This window comes from Piliocolobus tephrosceles, chromosome 9 (assembly GCF_002776525.5).
Source record: "Piliocolobus tephrosceles isolate RC106 chromosome 9, ASM277652v3, whole genome shotgun sequence".
Classification (NCBI taxonomy): Eukaryota; Metazoa; Chordata; class Mammalia; order Primates; family Cercopithecidae; genus Piliocolobus; species Piliocolobus tephrosceles.
The window spans coordinates 106,160,713-106,179,974 of record NC_045442.1 but is presented as its reverse complement, the minus strand read 5'-3'; the positions used below and the strand labels follow the sequence as shown (position 1 = coordinate 106,179,974).

The following is a 19,262-nucleotide window of genomic DNA, read 5'->3' as shown; positions in this document are numbered from 1 at the left end:
AAGAAAGAAAGAAAGAAAGAAAGAAAGAAAGAAAGAAAGAAAGAAAGAAAGAAAACTTTTACCTTATAAATCTGGGAGGACCAGGAACAATGAGTTCCTGGTGAATATACATAGAGCATGATTCACACTTAGTTGTAATTATTCCAGTTGTGGATTGTGTATCTGAATGCAGAAAAAGGGCTCAGGGAGGTTTAAATAATTGTCAAGAGTCACATGATTAGAAAATGGTAGAACCAATTAGAGCTGGGTCTCTTAATGGCCAATCCAGTGCCCTTTCACTACCTCCTATAGTCTTAATCCTTGCTTATTTAAGTGATTTAAAGCTGCATTTAAATATTTTTTAAAACTCAACCTATATTGCTCACACAAAATATGATCTCAGTAGTTTGTGACCTTTTTCTTTTATTTAAAGATATGTTAATGTCACATCTTCCTTTTTATAATAGTGATAAATCAATCATATGAAGACAACTAATAACCCATATGTCCATTACATACTACTTTTTCATCAGTGCAAATTTGGTTGTTCTAAAGTAATTAGATTGACTTTTGAGGCTGTGTTGAAAAACTCCTTGGGCTTTTCCACCCAGGGTCATAGGTCATGTACCAATAGTTCCATTAAAATACAATAAACCTGCTACACAGTATAAATGTTCATTTAGACAACTTAGCTCTTAATTTTGAAGCAGCATGCATAGGGATATTTATCTCTATCTACAAAGTATGCTTCTATAATTGGGGGAGGGAGATAATCATCTCCACCCCACTTCCTGTTTCATCTTATGAAATGATTTTCCTTTGTGTCAATTGTTTGTTCTATTCTTATTACATATGACCTTTAGCATATTGCATTTATTTTTTTCCACTTCTCTTTCCTGCCAAGGATAGAGTATTTGTATTCTTAGTGCATCCATTCACTACTCCCTCAACTTAAGGTAAGTTCCTTCCCATCTTACAGTTATCTGGTTCACTATTACATACTACCTAGGCAGTTACTCCTCATTCTCAGGGTTTCAGCTCAATTGTTACCTCCTCGTAGTCTTTCTTTCCTTTATCTCTTTATGTATGTTCTCTGCTCCCATACCATGCATGCTTTATCACTTTGCAGTGTTTATTTCTTCATGGTACTTATCACAACATGCTATTATCTTATTTATTTGTCTGCCTTTTTATCTCTAGCTCTGTCTCTCTACCCACTTGGCTGTAAGGGCCACATAGCCAGAAGATGTGCCTATTTTGTCCCAGTACCAAGCACAATGCCTGATACATAGTAGAGGCTCAATGAACATTGGTTGAATGAATGAATATGTCTTATGCAAGATGGTGTAGAATTTTGTAGTCTGCTTTGAGGAGTGTGTGTGTTTGTGTGTGTGTGTGCTAAACCTTGATCCCTTGAAAGAACCTCTTTTGGATTATTTTATTTATTGATAGACACTAACATAGACATAGGATTGTCTACATACTCAATCACCTTGATTCCAGACCTATTAAATGGACCAGAACCCTTAGAGCATTTGGAACTTTGTGCCTTACCTTGCATGGACCTAGGTTTCTTAGCACTCTGGACTGTAATGGACTGTCTTCTAGAGCTTGCACTCTAGGGTAGCCTCTGGCCACGGGTGGCTAGTGAGCACTTGAAATGTGGCTAGTGTGAAGTGCCTTGTGCTGTGAGTGTAAAATAAACATCAGATTTTTAAGACTCAGTATAAAAAGTGTAAAATATATCATTAATACTTTTATATTGTTTACTTATTGAAATGATAACAATTTGGATATATTGGGTTACATAAAATATGTTATTAAAATTAATTTCACTCTTTTTATTTTTACTATCTTAATGTGCTATTTGAACATTTAAAATTATTTATAAGGCTCCTACTTCTGGTTCACATTGTATTTCTATTGTGCAGTGCTGTTCTAGATACAACTAGCTCATCCCAGCTGTTTGGCAATGTAGGTTGAAGGGAATACTAGAATTGCAAAAGTCTCCATAGTCTGCATCTTTCTTAATAGATGTGCACTTGGGAAAAGATTAGTACCCTGGGAGAGTAGCTCAGGTGCCTCTCCAGTACAAACTCAATGCAAAATCCCGAGGCCCACACACAGTTTGTGTTCCAAGACACAGAAATGTTAAATGTCTTGCAAGTGGTCACATATCTTCCTTTAAAATAAAGCTAGAACCAGAATCCAGGTCTTTTGATTGTGCTTAGTTCATTGGATTACTTTTAGAAGGATCTACTAATAGAAGTATGTCTTCTTTTTTAAGTTAGATACTAGAGGTTTTTAAAGAATTGTTAATAAGTTATGTAGGTTTTCTAAAAAGATCAATGAATGAGGAAATTATACTTCGGCCTTTAGATGGTTAAGTAAATGGAAAACCATAGTGTATACTTTGATACATTAGACAAGCAGAAACTCTTTCTGTTATTATTGCCACCCATACTGTGGCAGAGCACTAAAATGGGATGACCTTTACTTAGCATAGGAGCATACATTGCAAAGCAAAATTTAAACAAAAAAGTCGGATATGAACATGAGATCTACTTATAAGTAAATACAAATCTAATAACCACTCTTTGCATAACTATAAAAACTCATTTGGATACCAACCACTGCAGTCTGAAAAGCTGGTTGCTGTGTGTCTTCTTCCAAAAACCCTCATCACTGGCTGTCAGGCAGACTTTTCTTCTTGGGTGAGGAGACTGATTTTTAAGTAAGCTTCATCATCATGATCTTCCCGTTCATTCACTAACTTAGCCACTATTTAGTGAAAGCCTACTATGTGTCAGGTAGTGTTCTGGGTGCTCAAGGTACCTCAGTGACCAATGCAGATAAAGATTTTTGCTCTTTTGGAGCTTACATTCCAGTCCCTAAGTATTTTCTCAATAGGAAGGATGACATAAAATAGTACAGTGAATCTAAGCAGTGCCTGCTTAGAATGCCACAAGGGACATTTTTGTTAGTTGGGAATTAAAGTAAGTTGGAGATTTTCTATTTGTGTCTTTCTCAGGTAATTTGAAAATAGAGGTGCATATGGAAAGTGGAGCTAGCTGTGCAAAACACTACGTATCTGGTATCAGTCTACTTTTGGAGTGTCAGAAGACACTTAAATTCTCTAATAAGCGTCAAAACATCAATTAGATTGTGGTAAGAAATTTACCAATAATTTGGGAGGCTTGGCATACTTGCTCAGTTCTTCTTTCTTCTGCTGGGATATCCCAACCTTTAGCTAACTAGAAATCTTAGTTCTTGTCTCTCAGTTCCAGGAACTCCCAGTCAGGACGATTTGCCTTCTCACTCTACACAGGCTCCTACTCATTCTCCCACAGCTCGTGAGTCCTGCCCCTTGCTCTCTCCCTTATACGTCTTTTCTTGCATATATTTTTACAGGTTCCCCTCCATTCTGGTCCCCAAACAGAGATTCCTTAAATATGACTTTTTTTTTCTCTCCTTAAAACACAGCTGGTAGATTTCTCCATTATTCCCTCAGCTAAGATGAGCCTAGACAAGTATGTTTAAATCATTTCTTTAACTGACAATAAGGAAGAGGATTTGATAATTTGCCTAAAATGAGCAGATGCTCAGGAGGACAAGTCACCATCCTATGTCCCTTCTGTCCTATTTCACCTAGAAATGAAAACTACTCCCTTCTCCCTCTTTTCCAGGCAAAAGACTGATTTAACTAAGCATGCAAGACGCCAACACCCTCCTCCTCAGTACGTCCAAGTTTCCTTCGCTCTGAGCCACCGAATCTCTGCTTCTCCCCCCTCTCCCGCCCACCCTACGCCACCCCCGCAGGTTTCCGAGTCATCCGGAACGCGAGTGGGTGCGAGGACTCGGCAGGCTGCCTCCTGCGCCCCCGCCGCCTGCGGGCCGCCTCGGGTTCAGCACTGGACAGCTCCCGCCCCGGCCCCACAAATGGCAGTCGGCTGATTGACAGAGGAGCCGACCAAACAGGGGACAAGACGACTTGCAGCCGCCCTACAAGGGTTTGGTTGCGGCCAAGCTGCCTCTTTAAACTGGCTTTCCTCCCCCGAGCAGGGAGCAAGGAGAGAGGCTGGAGTGTGGTTTGCGGCCAAACCTAAAGGCTGCAATTAACCAGCCGCCCGGCCTTCCCGACTCCGGAGAGACGAACGTCTTAAAGGACGTCTTCGCTCCTCGGAACTCGCGGCTGCGCTCGCCGTGCGGGTCTGGGCGCGCGCCCCGCGCCTCCGGGCGAAGCGGTCGAGGAGGAGCCAGAGCCGGGAGGCGGGAACGACCTGCGGCGGGTGAGACTATGGAGCAGCGTCTTCGGCGGCCGCGGCGGCAGCAGCAGCAGCAGCAGCAGCAACAGCAGCTTCTGAACGCGCCTCAATGAGAGCAGCGGTGGCGGCAGCCGGGCCGAGAGACGGACGCGGGCTGACTCCAGCCGCTGGGAGCGCGAGGCCATGTAACCCGCTCGGCTCCAGGCTGCGAGGTGCGTAATCCCCAGCCGACCCCTCGCGCAGCGGGCACGACCAGCGCTGCCACAGGTGACTTGATTTCTGCGACGGTAGCTTAGCCACCCGGGACCAATCTCGAAACATTCTTATTTTCAAGTCCTTTGGACTGGGTGCCATCTGGAGAAGGTGGGAAGACTCCTGGAAAAAGTCTCACTGTTGAAAATTGACGATCCAAATTTAAAAAGTGATTCCCTCCGTTCCCTCCTCTTCTCTTTGCGAGGGAGATGGGAGCCATGGCTTACCCCTTACTCCTCTGCCTCCTGCTCGCTCAGCTGGGATTGGGAGCTGTTGGCGCCAGCCGCGACCCCCAAGGACGGCCGGACTCCCCTCGAGAGAGGACCCCTAGGGGGAAGCCGCAAGCCCAGCAGCCGGCTCGAGCCTCTGCCTCGGACTCCTCGGCTCCCTGGAGCCGCTCCACCGATGGCACCATCTTGGCGCAGAAACTCGCCGAGGAGGTGCCCATGGACGTGGCCTCTTACCTCTACACCGGGGACTCCCACCAGCTGAAGCGAGCCAACTGCTCCGGCCGCTACGAGTTGGCGGGCCTGCCGGGGAAGTGGCCAGCCCTGGCCAATGCTCATCCCTCCTTGCACGGGGCGCTGGACACACTGACACACGCCACCAACTTCCTCAACATGATGCTGCAGAGCAATAAGTCGCGGGAGCAGAACTTGCAGGACGACCTGGAGTGGTACCAGGCGCTGGTGCGGAGCCTCCTGGAGGGCGAGCCCAGCATCTCCCGGGCGGCCATCACCTTCAGCACCGAGTCGCTGTCCTCGCCGGCCCCACAGGTCTTCCTCCAGGCCACGCGCGAGGAGAGCCGCATCCTGCTCCAAGACCTGTCCTCCTCCGCACCCCACCTGGCCAACGCCACCCTGGAGACGGAGTGGTTTCACGGCCTCCGGCGCAAGTGGAGGCCCCACTCACACCGCCGCGGCCCCAATCAGGGGTCCCGGAGCCTGGGCCACAGCTGGCGGCGCAAGGACGGGCTCGGCGGGGACAAGAGCCACGTCAAGTGGTCTCCGCCTTTTCTGGAGTGCGAGAACGGGAGTTACAAGCCTGGGTGGCTGGTTACTCTTTCCTCTGCCTTCTACGGGTTGCAGCCTAACCTGGTCCCGGAATTCAGGTAGGGATGGCCGGGGGGCACAGGGGAAAGCAAAAGCTTTCCTTCCGGTCTTGAGGGTGGGTGCATGTGTGGGCAAGGAACCTTTGGCTGTGACACGAACGCTCCTCACCCTCAGAGCAGAGACCCGGGCTGAGGGACGCCCCACGCGGGCGCAGGGAATTGGGGGCGAGAAGCGACCCCCGCCCGTCAGCTTCTGGCGCTCGGCAAAAGCCATTCATTCTCTGGGACCAGTTTCCCCGCACGGGGCGAGGGACGGGCAGCCCTTGGCAGGACGGAGACACCCCCGCTGCTCTGTGCTTCCCTCCAGCTGTAGGGAGAGCAGAGAGGGGCGTTCCTCACCGGGGGCGATGCGACAACTTGGAGAGCGCCGGGTGTGTCCGCGGAGTGGCAAGCCTCAGATGAGAGGTGAAAAGGAAGCAGGAGGAACAGAGAGTTCCTTGTTTCTGCCACTTTGGGGTAGCCTCTGCCTGCTTCCTACGTGTGCAGTTGGGGGCACCGGTTTGTTGTTAGTCAGAGCTTATAATTAAAACTGTGCCATCTCCTCGCAGTTCCGGCCCCTCAGCAGTGAGTCAGTCCCAGCAGCTAGCTGTCTCTGGGATCCAGAGTTTGCAATTTGGTCAGGGTGCTCCTTCTACTGGTCTCCCCGCTCCCCGCAATTGATCTTTCCTTCCTTGGTGGCTTTTTCCTCCTCTTCCCAGTGTTAGACATACCTAAGGGTTCTCCAGCCCTTCACATACTCAGATGATTTACAAACGGACCTAGTTATATTCGAGAGGGAGGCATCAGTTGTGACTGAATTCACTCAAGGAGACTGGAGGAAACTTAAGGGAGTCTGTATTTCCTGTCTCAAACTATAGCATTTGAGGGAAGCAGAGAATTTGCAAATTAACAGGTTTTAACTTCTGCCTGGGGAAGTGCCTGACCTTTGAGGCGGGTAATTTCTAGATGCAACCTTTAAGAGTGGATGTGAGGAAGGAACTGAAAGAGTAGATATACCAAAGAGGGCTTAGGAGAGGGCCCAAGATGGACTGAGATCATCCCTTAGTCCCATGACAGAAGGCTCTGGAAAGAGGGTCTCAGGGGCTGAGATTGCTTTTGTACTTTTTGGGAACTTGGGCAGGAGTCAGAAACCTTTGTGTGTGGATTATTTATTTATTTTTTAAATACCCTGGCACAGCAAGGACAGGATGCTGACCTGCTGAAAGATGCCAGATCAAGTACTGGGTGGGCAAGTGGGAAAGGTCAGAAGGCTTCTTTGTCTTAGTACTGCCATTTACTGCTGAATGACCTCAAGCAAGTTGCATAACCTCTCTGGGTTTCAGCTACTTATCTGTCCAGTGAGGGAGTTGAACTAGACAGTCTCTAGCGAGCCATCCAGTTATCAAGTTCTGTAGCTTTTAATGTTGGCAACACTTGTGAAGGCATAAAGGATAATAACCCCCTTTGTCTGATTCTGTATGACCATATTAAATGTATGTGTGTGTGTGTCTTTGTATGTATTTCTATCTCTCTTAAAGGTCTTGTCTTAAACCAGACTAACTCTTTTCTACTTTCAAGATAATCTCATTTCCTCCTAATTCTTGCAGGATCCTATTAGTAAGAGCTGAGCCCAGCTTTGAATCTTTGCCATGTTGTTTGCTTAGAAGAGAAAAGACCAGCAGATGCAATTCACTGCCAGCAAACTGTTTGTAGCCTTTAAATGAGTCTTTTTAGGGAGCCTGAAGTTCCAGGATTTATCTATCTTTTTCATCTAACATTCACTTTATGTCAGGCTCTGTGCTAACTGCTTTGCATGCACTGTCTTGATTAGGCCTTACAGCAACCTTATGAATTAAGTTTTATTATTTTCTCTATTTTACAGAAAAGGAATCTGAAGCCCAGAGGGGTTAAGCTTCTTGCCTAAGATTGCACAGCAGTAAAATAGCAGATCCAGGATTTAAGCCCACTTCATACTTCATATCATATGTACCACCATTCCAAATTCTGTTCTATGAAGGTGTCCTAGGGGTTGCTATAAACAATGTAGTTACTGCGTAAAATATATGTATTTTCGAGGGCCACTGTGGAACTGAGGATGAAAACCATTCGTTTTCAGAATTATATCTCTTAATCATATGGATCAGAAAGCATAGGTTGCCTAAATGAACTCAGCGCCTTCTGGCAGCCAAGTTGAAAGGCTGAGGACACAAAGGGTCTCAGGTTGACAGGGCTCAGACATTCCCTGTTTTCTCACTCTGTTTAGAAAATAGTTTGTTTCTTTAAGTGCCTTCCTATAAAAAAAAATACAAAGATGGTATTCTTCAGCCAAGGCACAAAGCCAGCCATTTAGTGTCTGGCCCTCTACTGCAGCTGGCTGGTCTCAGTAGAATCACAAGGTAAATGCTCTCCTGTGAGTGATTTGGCTCCATATCCTGTGCCCTTCAAATGCTGTATTGAGGGTCCACACAGTAGAAACCAGAAGAAAATCTTACAGGCATCAGATAGTTCCACCTGTTGTCTCACAGATGAAGAAACAGAACTATCAAGTGACTTGTCCAAAAATCACGTATGAAGTTTGTAGCAACAACAGAAATGGGATCCAGGCCTTCTGCCTCTAGTTTATCCTATACTTGATAAATATATACCTAAAGCAGATATCTGTGGCTCTCTGGCCCTCTGTACACAAGCTGTGTTGGGGACATACTTTATTTTCTATCATCATTTATCACAACCAAAAAAATTAACCCACAGAAAACAGCTGTCACTTAAAAAAGAGATTATATTGTTAATTTCACATATTGAGATAATATTTAAATGGGTCATTTCTGTATATCTTCATAGTCATAAAAGGAAAAGGTTTTTTGTTGATGATATTTTATCATATAAGATACGCATTCTAAAATTCTACAGTATAGATGGATAGTATTTGACAGGTATGGTAACAAGGTAAACGTCAAATGAATTTTGGGGAAACCAGATTAGGAGCCCTGATCATGATTTTAAATAGTCTTTTAAACATGTGAAGTGTTATTTGCAAAAAGCTTTATATATAACAGAAAATCCACTGATAATGGTTTACTTATGAAAGAGAAAAGGAGAAATAACTTTTAGTTAAGGTTAGTTACTACTTTCCCAGGTCTTATTTACAAGATTCAGACATTTAAATTAATGTAAATTAAATTGTATTTTATTTTTAGGTAATATAAATCCAAAGCATGAACTTTAAAAGCAATATGTAGAACTTCTTATAAGAAGTTCAATATAAAAATATCTTCTCATATTACCATTTATCACTGTAAAACAATCTCTCAGAATAAATTCTATTCCCCTGTGTTTCAGAATGACACAAGTATCTTAAAATTTAAGATGTAGCATAATGCACATATGGAAATAGAAGTTTGCTGCTCATTTTTTGTCTTTGAAAAAATGGCACTCATTTCTCTTAAGTATTTCTTGAGTCTTTTGTTACATATCTATAGTGTATGAACACTTGGTTCTCATTTTTCATCCTAGTAAAAAACAGAGAGTAATAATTTAAGATATACCCTGAAAATATTTTTACTTTTATCATTAGGTTTGTAATATCCTCGTAGCATTTTCCTTAAAGCTAGGGTTCTTTTGTTTGCATAAGATTTTTCTTCGTGGAACTTAAAGTACTGTGGAGTTCAATCCCATTCTGTTGAATGCATAGATACCCCTCTGGCAGTGATTGGAATCTTTCAGTGCCTAGGATGGTTAGCAGGTACTTAAGTGTTTGTTGAATGTAAAAGAAGGTGAATTTCTTTAAAATTCCTTTAAAGAATTAATTCTTGATGAACTTGAGAGGGAATTTGGAATTCCTTTGGTTTCTTCTCATTTTATAGTTGAGGAAGCTGAGACCCAAATAGCTAAAGGAATTTGCTAGAAGTGGAATAGCTCTTTTGCGGCAGGTGGAAATTAAGGGAAACCAATACTTACTGAGTATCTACTATGCATTAGATATTTTATATATTTCAGTGCATTTAATTCTTAGAACTCTCAGGTCGCAACCAGTTCAGAAAAGTTGAGCAACCTGCCCAAGCTAATGTAGCTAGTAAATGAAGGAGCTAAAATCAAATTTAGATCTGTCTAGCTATGAAGCCTGCGCAGTCTTTCCACCATCTTGTGCTGATTTCTATCTCTTGATTTCCCAATTTTGTCATTAAAAATGTATAAGATGATATTGGCTTGAATTAAGTAATATACTTGGCCCAAACCAGTGATACACACTTATTCTTTTTGGGCCAACGATACAACCAAGTATGTTGTACAGTGAGAAGAGTATTCAATTTGAGGCAGGACTTTGCCTCAAGTCCCAGTTTTGTCTCTGACTGACTGTATTACCTGTCTGGAAATCAGTTTCTGCACAATAAAAATGTGGAAATAGACTTGATGATTTCCATGTACCTCTTAATTGGCCTATCCACATGGTCAACAAATACTTTTTGGAAACAGGGCTGATACACATAAATCTAGTACCTTGTGGAAATGATATGGGAGAGTCACATGCAGAGGAAGAGGAAACCAAGTGAATATTAGACCTGGTATTTGGTTAAAAAAAAAAGAAAGAAAGAAAAGTCAATAGGGAGATAAAGGAAAGATCACAATAGTGTGGAAATCTCTTTTTAGAAACTAATGAACATTAGTGTCACTGATTCACTGACTGCCTGAGTGCTCACTCCACTTTCTCTCCTTCACACAAGACACCCACACACCTCCTTCAGTGATTCTATTACAGATTTCTGCTTTCAACAAAAGAGGGCAATTAACATAGTGTAAGAGAAATGACCACATAGGATAGGCCAAACGTATCCTATGTCTTTCTTATAGGAGCTGAAAATGATGAGTAGGCTTACCTACAGAAATAGCCCAGAGGTGTTTGCCTGGGTTATAGATTAAAAGGTTTTCAGATGAACTTCTGCTGTGGAGGCTTTTAAACCTCAGTTACATCATCTTTAAGCTATGAAGAGTAATGTGTATCTCCTTTGAAATTCTGTAAAGACTAAATGAAGAACTGTCATCACATAGGAAGTTTAGTAAATATTTTTGTATTGTAGCTTCTGTCTTCCCGAATACTATCCTCAGCTGGCCATAACTGTCTTCATTTACTTGTATTAGAGTCATTTGACTTAGAGTAATTTGTAACTTATATAGCAGTTTAGTTTTGTTTCTAATCATTATGAAGGCTTGTAATGGCAATGGGTCATGGTAGAAATACTGGCCTTAGAGACAGAAGATGTTGGTACCAGCCTAGACCATATCGTTGACTTAGGGTGTTACCAGAGGCAGGAGTTGGTAACAGTTTCTTCAACTGTAAATTGAGGACGTTGGATGAGATAACTCCTTATAACCCTAAAAGTCAATGATTATGCACATCATTCAATATGTCACTTTATTTTATTTATTTCTTTTTTTGGGACAGGATCTCACTCTGTTGCCCAGGCTGGAGTGCAGTGGCGTGATCTTGGCTCACTGCATCCTCAACCTCCCAGGCTCAAGTGATTCTCCCATGTCAGCTTCCTGTGCAGCTAAGACTACAGGCCCGAGCCACCATGCCTGGCTATTTTTTTTCAGTTTTTGTAGAGATAGGGTTTTGCTACGTTGCCCAGGCTAGTCTTGAACTCCTGGGCTCAGGCGATCCACCTGCCTCAGCTTCCCAAAGTATTGGTATTACAGGTATGAGCCACACCTAGCCTGATGCATTGCTTTAATTTATAAAGTTTTATTTGATTTGCTGCTGAAATCAGTTAATGAATGCTATATAAATGTAGAACATGTTTGTGTGTTCCATGTTTGACTTTATAATGATCATTTACTCACAGAATATTTACAGAAAGTCCTATCAATGTACAATGAGTTAAGTATATAAACTAATAATGGAAATGAGAACTCCATTTCAAAATAAGAATAAGCATGATCTGATTTACAGGATTTACTTGGAGTCAACATGAAGTTGCTTCATAGATTTCTAGACCAAGGGTCTCAGAATACCTCTATAATTTCTCTCAAGAGAATAAATGTTTAGACATTTGGAAGCTCCCTACTTACTTTTTAAAAACAATCTGTTTTCAATTTGCCTCTGTAGTTGGCTTTAACATTTCAAAGAGGAGCTATATGTTTGGTGTAGCAATGGCACAGGATTATCTTCCCATTTTCTAGAATATGCATTTGGAAGTAGAAATGGGATTTCCAGAACTGCAAAATAAATTACAAGAGTTATGCTTACTGTCTGGAGAGATAACTGAGGCTCTCACTAGACTGTTTTTCCAGCCTCAACTTCTGGATAAGCCAAATGTTGCTTTCAACTTCAGAAAAGCAGCAGTTTGTTGCACATGGTTCAGATTTTAAGGTTACCCTTTTTCAGTCTTAAGAGTGCTGTTGAATTCAACATACACTGCATTTTATGATTATATTGTAATATACTGTGATGCCAAGGCATATGTTGTTGATGCTATTTTGCACTTGGTTGGTACAGAAGCATTAGGCCCTGGCCGTTTTCTCTGTTCAGTTCTGATTTGGTGTTCAAAGAGTTATTTATGCAGAATCACTAAGATAGCACATTGGGATTTTGATAACTTTGGCAGCTTGATGGCTGTTATGTGCAAATAGGCAGTTCACTAGTACTGGGGCTATGCTTGGGAGAGTCTGCAGCCAGCAGCATTGTGAAGCTTTTCCCAGCACAGCAATGTCATGTGCATCAGTGGGGCTTCTTTTGCTTGCCTTATCTGCCTTTCAGCTTTTGGTAATAAACTGAAATTTGTTTAGTAACAAACTAAAATTACACATAGCATAATTTCCACTTTGGCTGGCCAATTACTCTCCCAAGTCTTTCTTCCTACAGGAAGAAAAACTTGACCTACACAAATATTTGGGTAGATGACTGTTCCATGAAATACTTCTTCAGTTTAGGAGAGGATTAATCCTCTTGGGTAAGTCTTTCACAGCTTCCCCCCCTCCACACCCTCCCCTTTCCTGCAGTGCCAAATCTAGTATAGAAACCATGAGTGAATTTCTTTTTTATACTCAAGGATATTATAGAGTGCCTCAAAGCAATTATAGGATACATCTAGTTTTATTACTTTCATTACAGGTAGAGCTCATAGGACACACAAATTAGCTTAAATATAATCTGATCCCAAGGTAGTAAAGTTTATTTTTCCAAACAAAAATCCTATTACCTATCTCGTTGTACAAGGAGGCAGTTTCTGTCTCTTTTCTCTTCCCTCATACAAAGTTGCTAATACTTCTGTTTAATTGAGATCCAATTAATTTTTATTCATTCTAATACCTGTCATAATCTTCCCCATTTAATAAATATGACTAAAACAAAACAATGTAGGATTTTAAAAAACCTGTCCAATTGGCAAAGTACCCACTGCACCTATAGCTTAAAAGGAATCTTACAGTTCTGTAAGATTTTGGTTTATTTGTTTAGCTTTCTCACCATTTATGTGTTTTGTCCAATGTATATGCCTTGTTACATTATTATAGAAGAACTTGACATATGGCTTTTATCTTAGAAAGAAGCAATGGTGTGATAGCAAAGAATAATATTCTATCGATTCTAACATGCACCATTTTCACATTTGGATGTCTTTCAAATTGAGATGTGTCTTACAATTGAAGGCATGTCATATTCCAAACGAAGTTGGCACTTCGTTTCTTCCTGTGGTACACAATATAACACGGCATCTTACAATTAATGCCATCTTACAGTTGATGAAATGTGATATCAGGAAATAGGAAAACAAACTCCAGGGTCTCTTCAACTACAAAGTTCTATTATCATCTACAAGTTATCAACTTGTAGCAAAATATTCATATATGGAAGCAAAATGTAGACCTTACTGCTGTATGTAAATTTTTTAATTTAATTTAATTTTTTTTAACAAGAGACAGGGTCCCACTCTGTTTCTCAGGCAGGAGTGTAGTGTTGAGATGATAGCTCACTGCATTCCTAGGCTCAGGTGATCCTCCCGCCTTAGCCTCCTAAGTAGCTGGGAGAACAGGAACATGCCAACATGCCTGGGTAATTTTTTTAATTTTAATTTTTGTAGAGACAAGGTCTTGCCTTGGCTTCCCAAAGTGCTGGGATTACAGGCCTGAGCCAGCATACTCAGCTCCTGCTGTATATAAATTAGATTGCTATTTGTCTTCATAATAGTTTTATTTAAAATAGACAAGCTATACTAAAACATGTAGCCACATTTTCTTTTCATATTGTGCTAGAAACTACAGCAACTTTTATTTTCTGAATAGGCAAAATCAGAATTATCATAATTTTTCTCACATCATCTGGCAGTTTTTCCCTTACACTGTGGGAAAATCCCTGGGATTGTGAAAATGAAAGACCACTGACAGACTAAGAATAGGAGGGAATAGATATGGTGTCTCCTTTCTAAAGTGTGTAAAGGTTTCACAAGGGAAGTTACTTCTTATGTAGCAATGTAACCAGATTTGACCGATGAGATTTAAATGAAATTGTGAAGATAAGCATATTTTTTCTTTTTATCCCATCAATTGCTTGGAATAAAATGAAGAGTTAGATTTTCCTCGTATTTGATGCCTCAGACCACTATGCCGATCAAGGTTTCTCAACCTTGGAACTACAGATATTTGGGACCACACAGGCCTTTGCTGTGGGAGCTGTCTTGTTAATTGTAAGATGTTCAGCAGCACCTCTGGCTTCTATCCATTAGATGCCAGTGGCAACACACCCTGCCAGTGTGAAAACCAAATGTGTCTGCCAAAAATAGCAAATATCCCCTGTGGGGAAAAACTGCCTCTGGTTGAAAGCCACTGGTGTAGAGGAGTACATATGATACATAACGTATAAAATGCTGCTCTGGGACTATCCCTATTTCAAGGGTCCTCTATGTATGTGTACACATATGTGTGTACATATATCTGTGCGTGTGCATATATATATGCTTATATATGCATTTGTCAGATTACATATCTATTTATTTCTTTAAAATATAAGATCATTGTATATATAGAACCTGACACAAGTGAGAACTGAAACATTTTCATAGATCCATGAAATATGAATTCATTTACATTTGTATGTCATCAGGGCTCAAAAAGAACATCTGACTAAATTTGTAGAATCTGTTGCTAAGCGTGGTTTTACTACCTATATGGTTAAATGTTTAATATTTAAGGTTTCCCATAAAAGATGAATTTTGAAAGGAAAGCACTTGGCCGGGCGCGGTGGCTCACACCTGTAATCCCAGCACTTTGGGAGGCCGAGGTGGGCGGATCATGAGGTCAGGAAATCGAGACCATCCTCGCTAACATGGTGAAACCCCATCTCTACTAAAAATACAAAAAATTAGCCAGGAGTAGTGGCGGGCGCCTGTAGTCCCAGCTACAGGCTGAGGCAGGAGAATGGCATGAACCTGGGAGGTGCAGCTTGCAGTGAGCGCACTTGTGTGTGTGTACCTGGAAGAACAGAAAAAGGGAAGGGGGGTACAGCTGGGTGTGAGGAGCGGGGAAAGGGAACACATGAAGATGAATGAACTGATAGAAAACAATTATCTATCTCTGATGCTGTGGAATATTGCCTTACTTTTACATGAAGCTCCATTTACTACTGAGCAATTTTACAGTTCTGATGAAACTGAACTATTTTTCCCTAGTAGTTAGTTGAGGAGTTAAGTTCTTGATGATTTAATCATTATAAAGATAAGTTGACTGCGCTTGCATTTCAGAACTTTATTTCAGTTTTTCCCATTAAAGGAATATTAGTACCTTACAATATATATTTTAAATATTCCATTTGCCATTTTAACTTATTGATTCAACTAGAAGTTGTTCAGAATTTGAACTTATTACAAATGAATTTCCTAGAAGAAATGATTGAAATGCTATATTACATAGACATTATTATTATTATTATTATTGTTGAGACAGGGTCTTACTCTGTCACCCAGGCTAGAGTGCAATGGCATAAATATGGCTCACTGCAGCCTCAACCTCCCAGGCTCAAGCGATCCTCCCACCTCAGTCCCCCAAGTAGCTGAGACTACAGGTGTGCACCACCACGACCAGCTAATTTTTCTATTTTTTGTAGAGGCAGGATTTTATCATGTTGCCCAGGCTGGTCTTGAACTCCTGGGCTCAAGCAATCCACCCATATCAGCCTCCCAAAGTGCTGGGATTACAGGCGTGAGCCACCGCTGCTGGCCCTACATATACATTATTTAAAGCTTTAATAAGCATATGTTTAAAGATGCAGTTTTAAATATTAATAATGCTTAGAATTCTGTTAAGTCAGAAGCAAGCCTAAGAAAACAAAAACAACGACCACATGATGAAAAAAAAAAAATGTTTAGGCTTCATGGTGCAAATTACCTTAGCACAAACTGAACAGTGACCAATTCTTTACTCCCTATCCATAAACACAAAACATACACGACCTACTGTGAGAAGGGAGGAGCTTGCTGTTGTACATTATGTTAATTATGGAGAAATAAGAGACAATGTTGTGAATATTAGAGATGAATCCAACGCTCCTGAAAAGAAAGATGAAGACTATGATTTTTCTGGATAAGGCAGACTTTTAGGATGGTTGTTTTGGGTACTGACTTAATAATTAGTTCTTTGGAAAGCCTCTCACAATACAGTCTCCTGAAAGTTATTTAGCAATGTGTCTGTCTTTTCATGTTTATGAAAAATAGGCAAATAACAAATGATATTCAGGCATTCTTTAAAGAAGCAATGTTTTTAGTAAACATCTTGTGAAAAGCTCCTTTCTGAATTGGAATTTTAGAAGTAAAGGGGATTTTAGGGATCACGTAATCCAATTTATTTTTATGGTAAGGAAAATGAGAGCAAGGGAATTGGTGACCATCCCTTGCATTAGCTATGGCTGCAGCGAACTTGCAGTTTAATAACAGACACAAAGACAAAGATGCTGAGTCATCAAGTAAAGGTTAATTTATGTTCATTATTCACTGATCCCAAACATGGCTGGGGATAAGGATCACCTGAAGAGCCTGATAATATGTTCCCAGGCCCTCCCTAGACCTTGTGAACAAGACAATCTGCAATAGGATCCAAAGTCTATATTAAACACAAAGTCTTAGTAATTCAGAAGTAGTTAGTCCTTAAACACAAACTTGGGAAAAAGTAAACAGTATTTGATAAAATTGAAATACATATAACTTATATAAACAACTTTATATAAACAACTGCAGCTTTAGTCACTGAAAAAATTTGGTTACAGGCCATTCTGGGTACCTGAAACATTCCAATATTGTGAATGAGCCTATCAGTATTGCAAATTTACAATGTCCAGCGGGTTCTTTATGAAGGCAGGGAGCTCACAGGTTCTGAGCCTTGGAATGAGAAATCACTTGGTTGTATACTCCTATTTCCCCCTCACTTTAGTTTGGGTTTTTTGTTTTCTCAACTTTAAAATAGGGGCTATCATAAGAGCAACCTGCCTCCTGTTATTATCTGTCTCTTTATGTAAACATCCTGTTTCCCAAAGAGTTCTACAGGTTTTTAAAGTACAAGGACCATATTTTATGACTTCCTGTATTCAGTGCCTGATAGGGTTTGGCTGTGTTTGCACCCAAACGCTCATCTTGAATTGTAATCTCCATAATCCCCACGTGTCAAGGGAGAGACCAGGTGGAGGCAATTGGATGGTGGGGGGGCAGTTTCCCAGGTGCTGTTCTCATGAGAGTGAGGGAGTTCTCGCGAGATCTGATGGTTTTAAAAGTGTGTGGTAGTTCCTCCTGTGTTCATTCTCCCCACTGCCACCTTGTGAAGAAGGTACCTTGCTTCTCCTTCATCTTCCACCACGATTGTAAGTTTCCTGAGGCCTCCCCAGTCAAATGGAACTGTGAGTTAATTAAATGTCTTTCCTTTATAAATTACCCAGTCTCGGGCAGTTCTTTGTAGCAGTGTGAGAATGGACTAATGCAGTGCCTCTTGAAAGTACCTTCCCTAATTCAGAAAAACAGCATGGGAATGGTGTCTAGGAGGAGGGGTTTTGGGATCATAAACCTAGGTTTGAATCCAAGAAGTTCCATATTCACTTACAGTGTGACACTAGAAAGCTATGTAACTTTGTGGCTCAATTCCCTCATTGCAAAAGGTATAGAATACCTCTTACTGTTGTAAAGAGTAAACAATCTTATATATGTAAAGAGGCTAATATAATTTCTGAAACATACTAACCTTTTAAAAAAGTTATAGTGTATAGATAGTCTCCAAACTTTTATATATGTATATAAGTGTGTAGTGTATACATAGTCTTCAAACTTTTGAGGTGCAAAAGCGATACACATTCAGTAAAATCTATACTTTGGTACAGTATTTATTCACATAAGGTATTCAACATTTTAGTAAAAAAATAGGCTTTATTTTAGATGATTTTGCCCGGCTATGGGCTAATGTAAGTGTTCTGAGCATGTTTATGGTAGGCTAGGTTAAGCAATGATGTTTAATAGGTTAGATGTATTAAACACATTTTCAACTTACACATTTTCAACTTAAGATAGGTTTACTGGGATGAGTTTATCAGAATGTAACCCCATATAAGTCAAGGAGCACCTGTATATTACATGCACCTGGCTATGGCTACAGGTGCTAGGGATAGAATAGAGAAGACGACAGACAAAATCCTTGTCCTCATGAACTCTTTTGTGGGAATGGGGGAAATGCATAATAAACAGGCAAAATAAAAATAAGTAATTCTTGATAGAAACAAGTGCTATAAGGAAAAAAGTAGGGGAATGTGGCAGAGAATAGCTGAGAGGTAGGGTAGAATGCATTCAATAGGATGGTCAGGAAAGACCTATTTGGAGAGGTGACTCTGAACTGAGAAAGGAAGGATGAGAAGACATTCATGGAGCAAGCTGAGGTCATCACATTCCAGGCAGGAAGCCACAAGAACAAAGACCTCGAGATGGAATGAACTTAAAGTGATCTAAGAACAGAAAGAAAGCCAGTGTTGCTGGAATGTAGTGAGAGATGGGTAATGTGGTAGAAGATGAGAGGAAGGCGTGCAGAAGGTGCTCAATAAATGGTTAAAATGCTGTGGTAACATGGAAACATGTGAAGTTCTTTACAGATTTCCATCCCTCTAGGAATATGTAAACTGTGAATGCATCTTCATCTTTTTCCCCTTTGGGTGTCTTTATTGTAGCATTCTGGTTTTACTTTGTCTTGCTTTTTCCTCTTCCTTTCAGTCTTGGCCTTCCTGCCCACTTCCTCCCTTAGCTCTAGGAGCTTGGGTTTTCCAGTTTCTCTGATGAGACTTCAGTCAAAGAATAAGCTATTCATAATTGCTCCATTCTCAAATTTAAATGAACAAACTGAAATATGTGAAAGGTAAAGGGATACAAAAAAAGAAAATCCAGAATTCCTTGTAAAAATCAGCTTGGTGCTTTTATTGCTCTTGGGCTTAAGCCTGTAAATGAAATGTTTTCAAGACACACATAGCATAGCAAACAATAGTAGAGGCACATTGGGTCAGTTCATGGCTCAGCATTTCTTGTCCTCACCAGCCCACCTGGGATGACATCCAGCAGGTCCCTGACCTCTTTCAAGCTGGAGGCTGGCAAGTCTGGTTTTCTGGCATTTCTTGATCCACACGTTGCTGCTTTTTTTTTTTTTTTTTTTTTTTTTTTTTTTTTTTTTTT

General features: G+C 41.0%; 1 protein-coding gene across 1 annotated transcript in view; it reads left to right on the top strand.

Annotated features, from left to right (window-relative positions):
* Positions 1-4,276: 4,276 nt before the first annotated feature.
* Positions 4,277-19,262, top strand: part of GPR158 (G protein-coupled receptor 158) — a 432,232-nt gene continuing 417,246 nt past the window's right edge. The window contains exon 1 of the mRNA XM_023223258.3: positions 4,277-5,607. Coding sequence (XP_023079026.1) covers positions 4,706-5,607 — 902 coding nt within the window. The 5' untranslated portion in view covers positions 4,277-4,705. The remainder of the gene's footprint in view (positions 5,608-19,262) is intronic.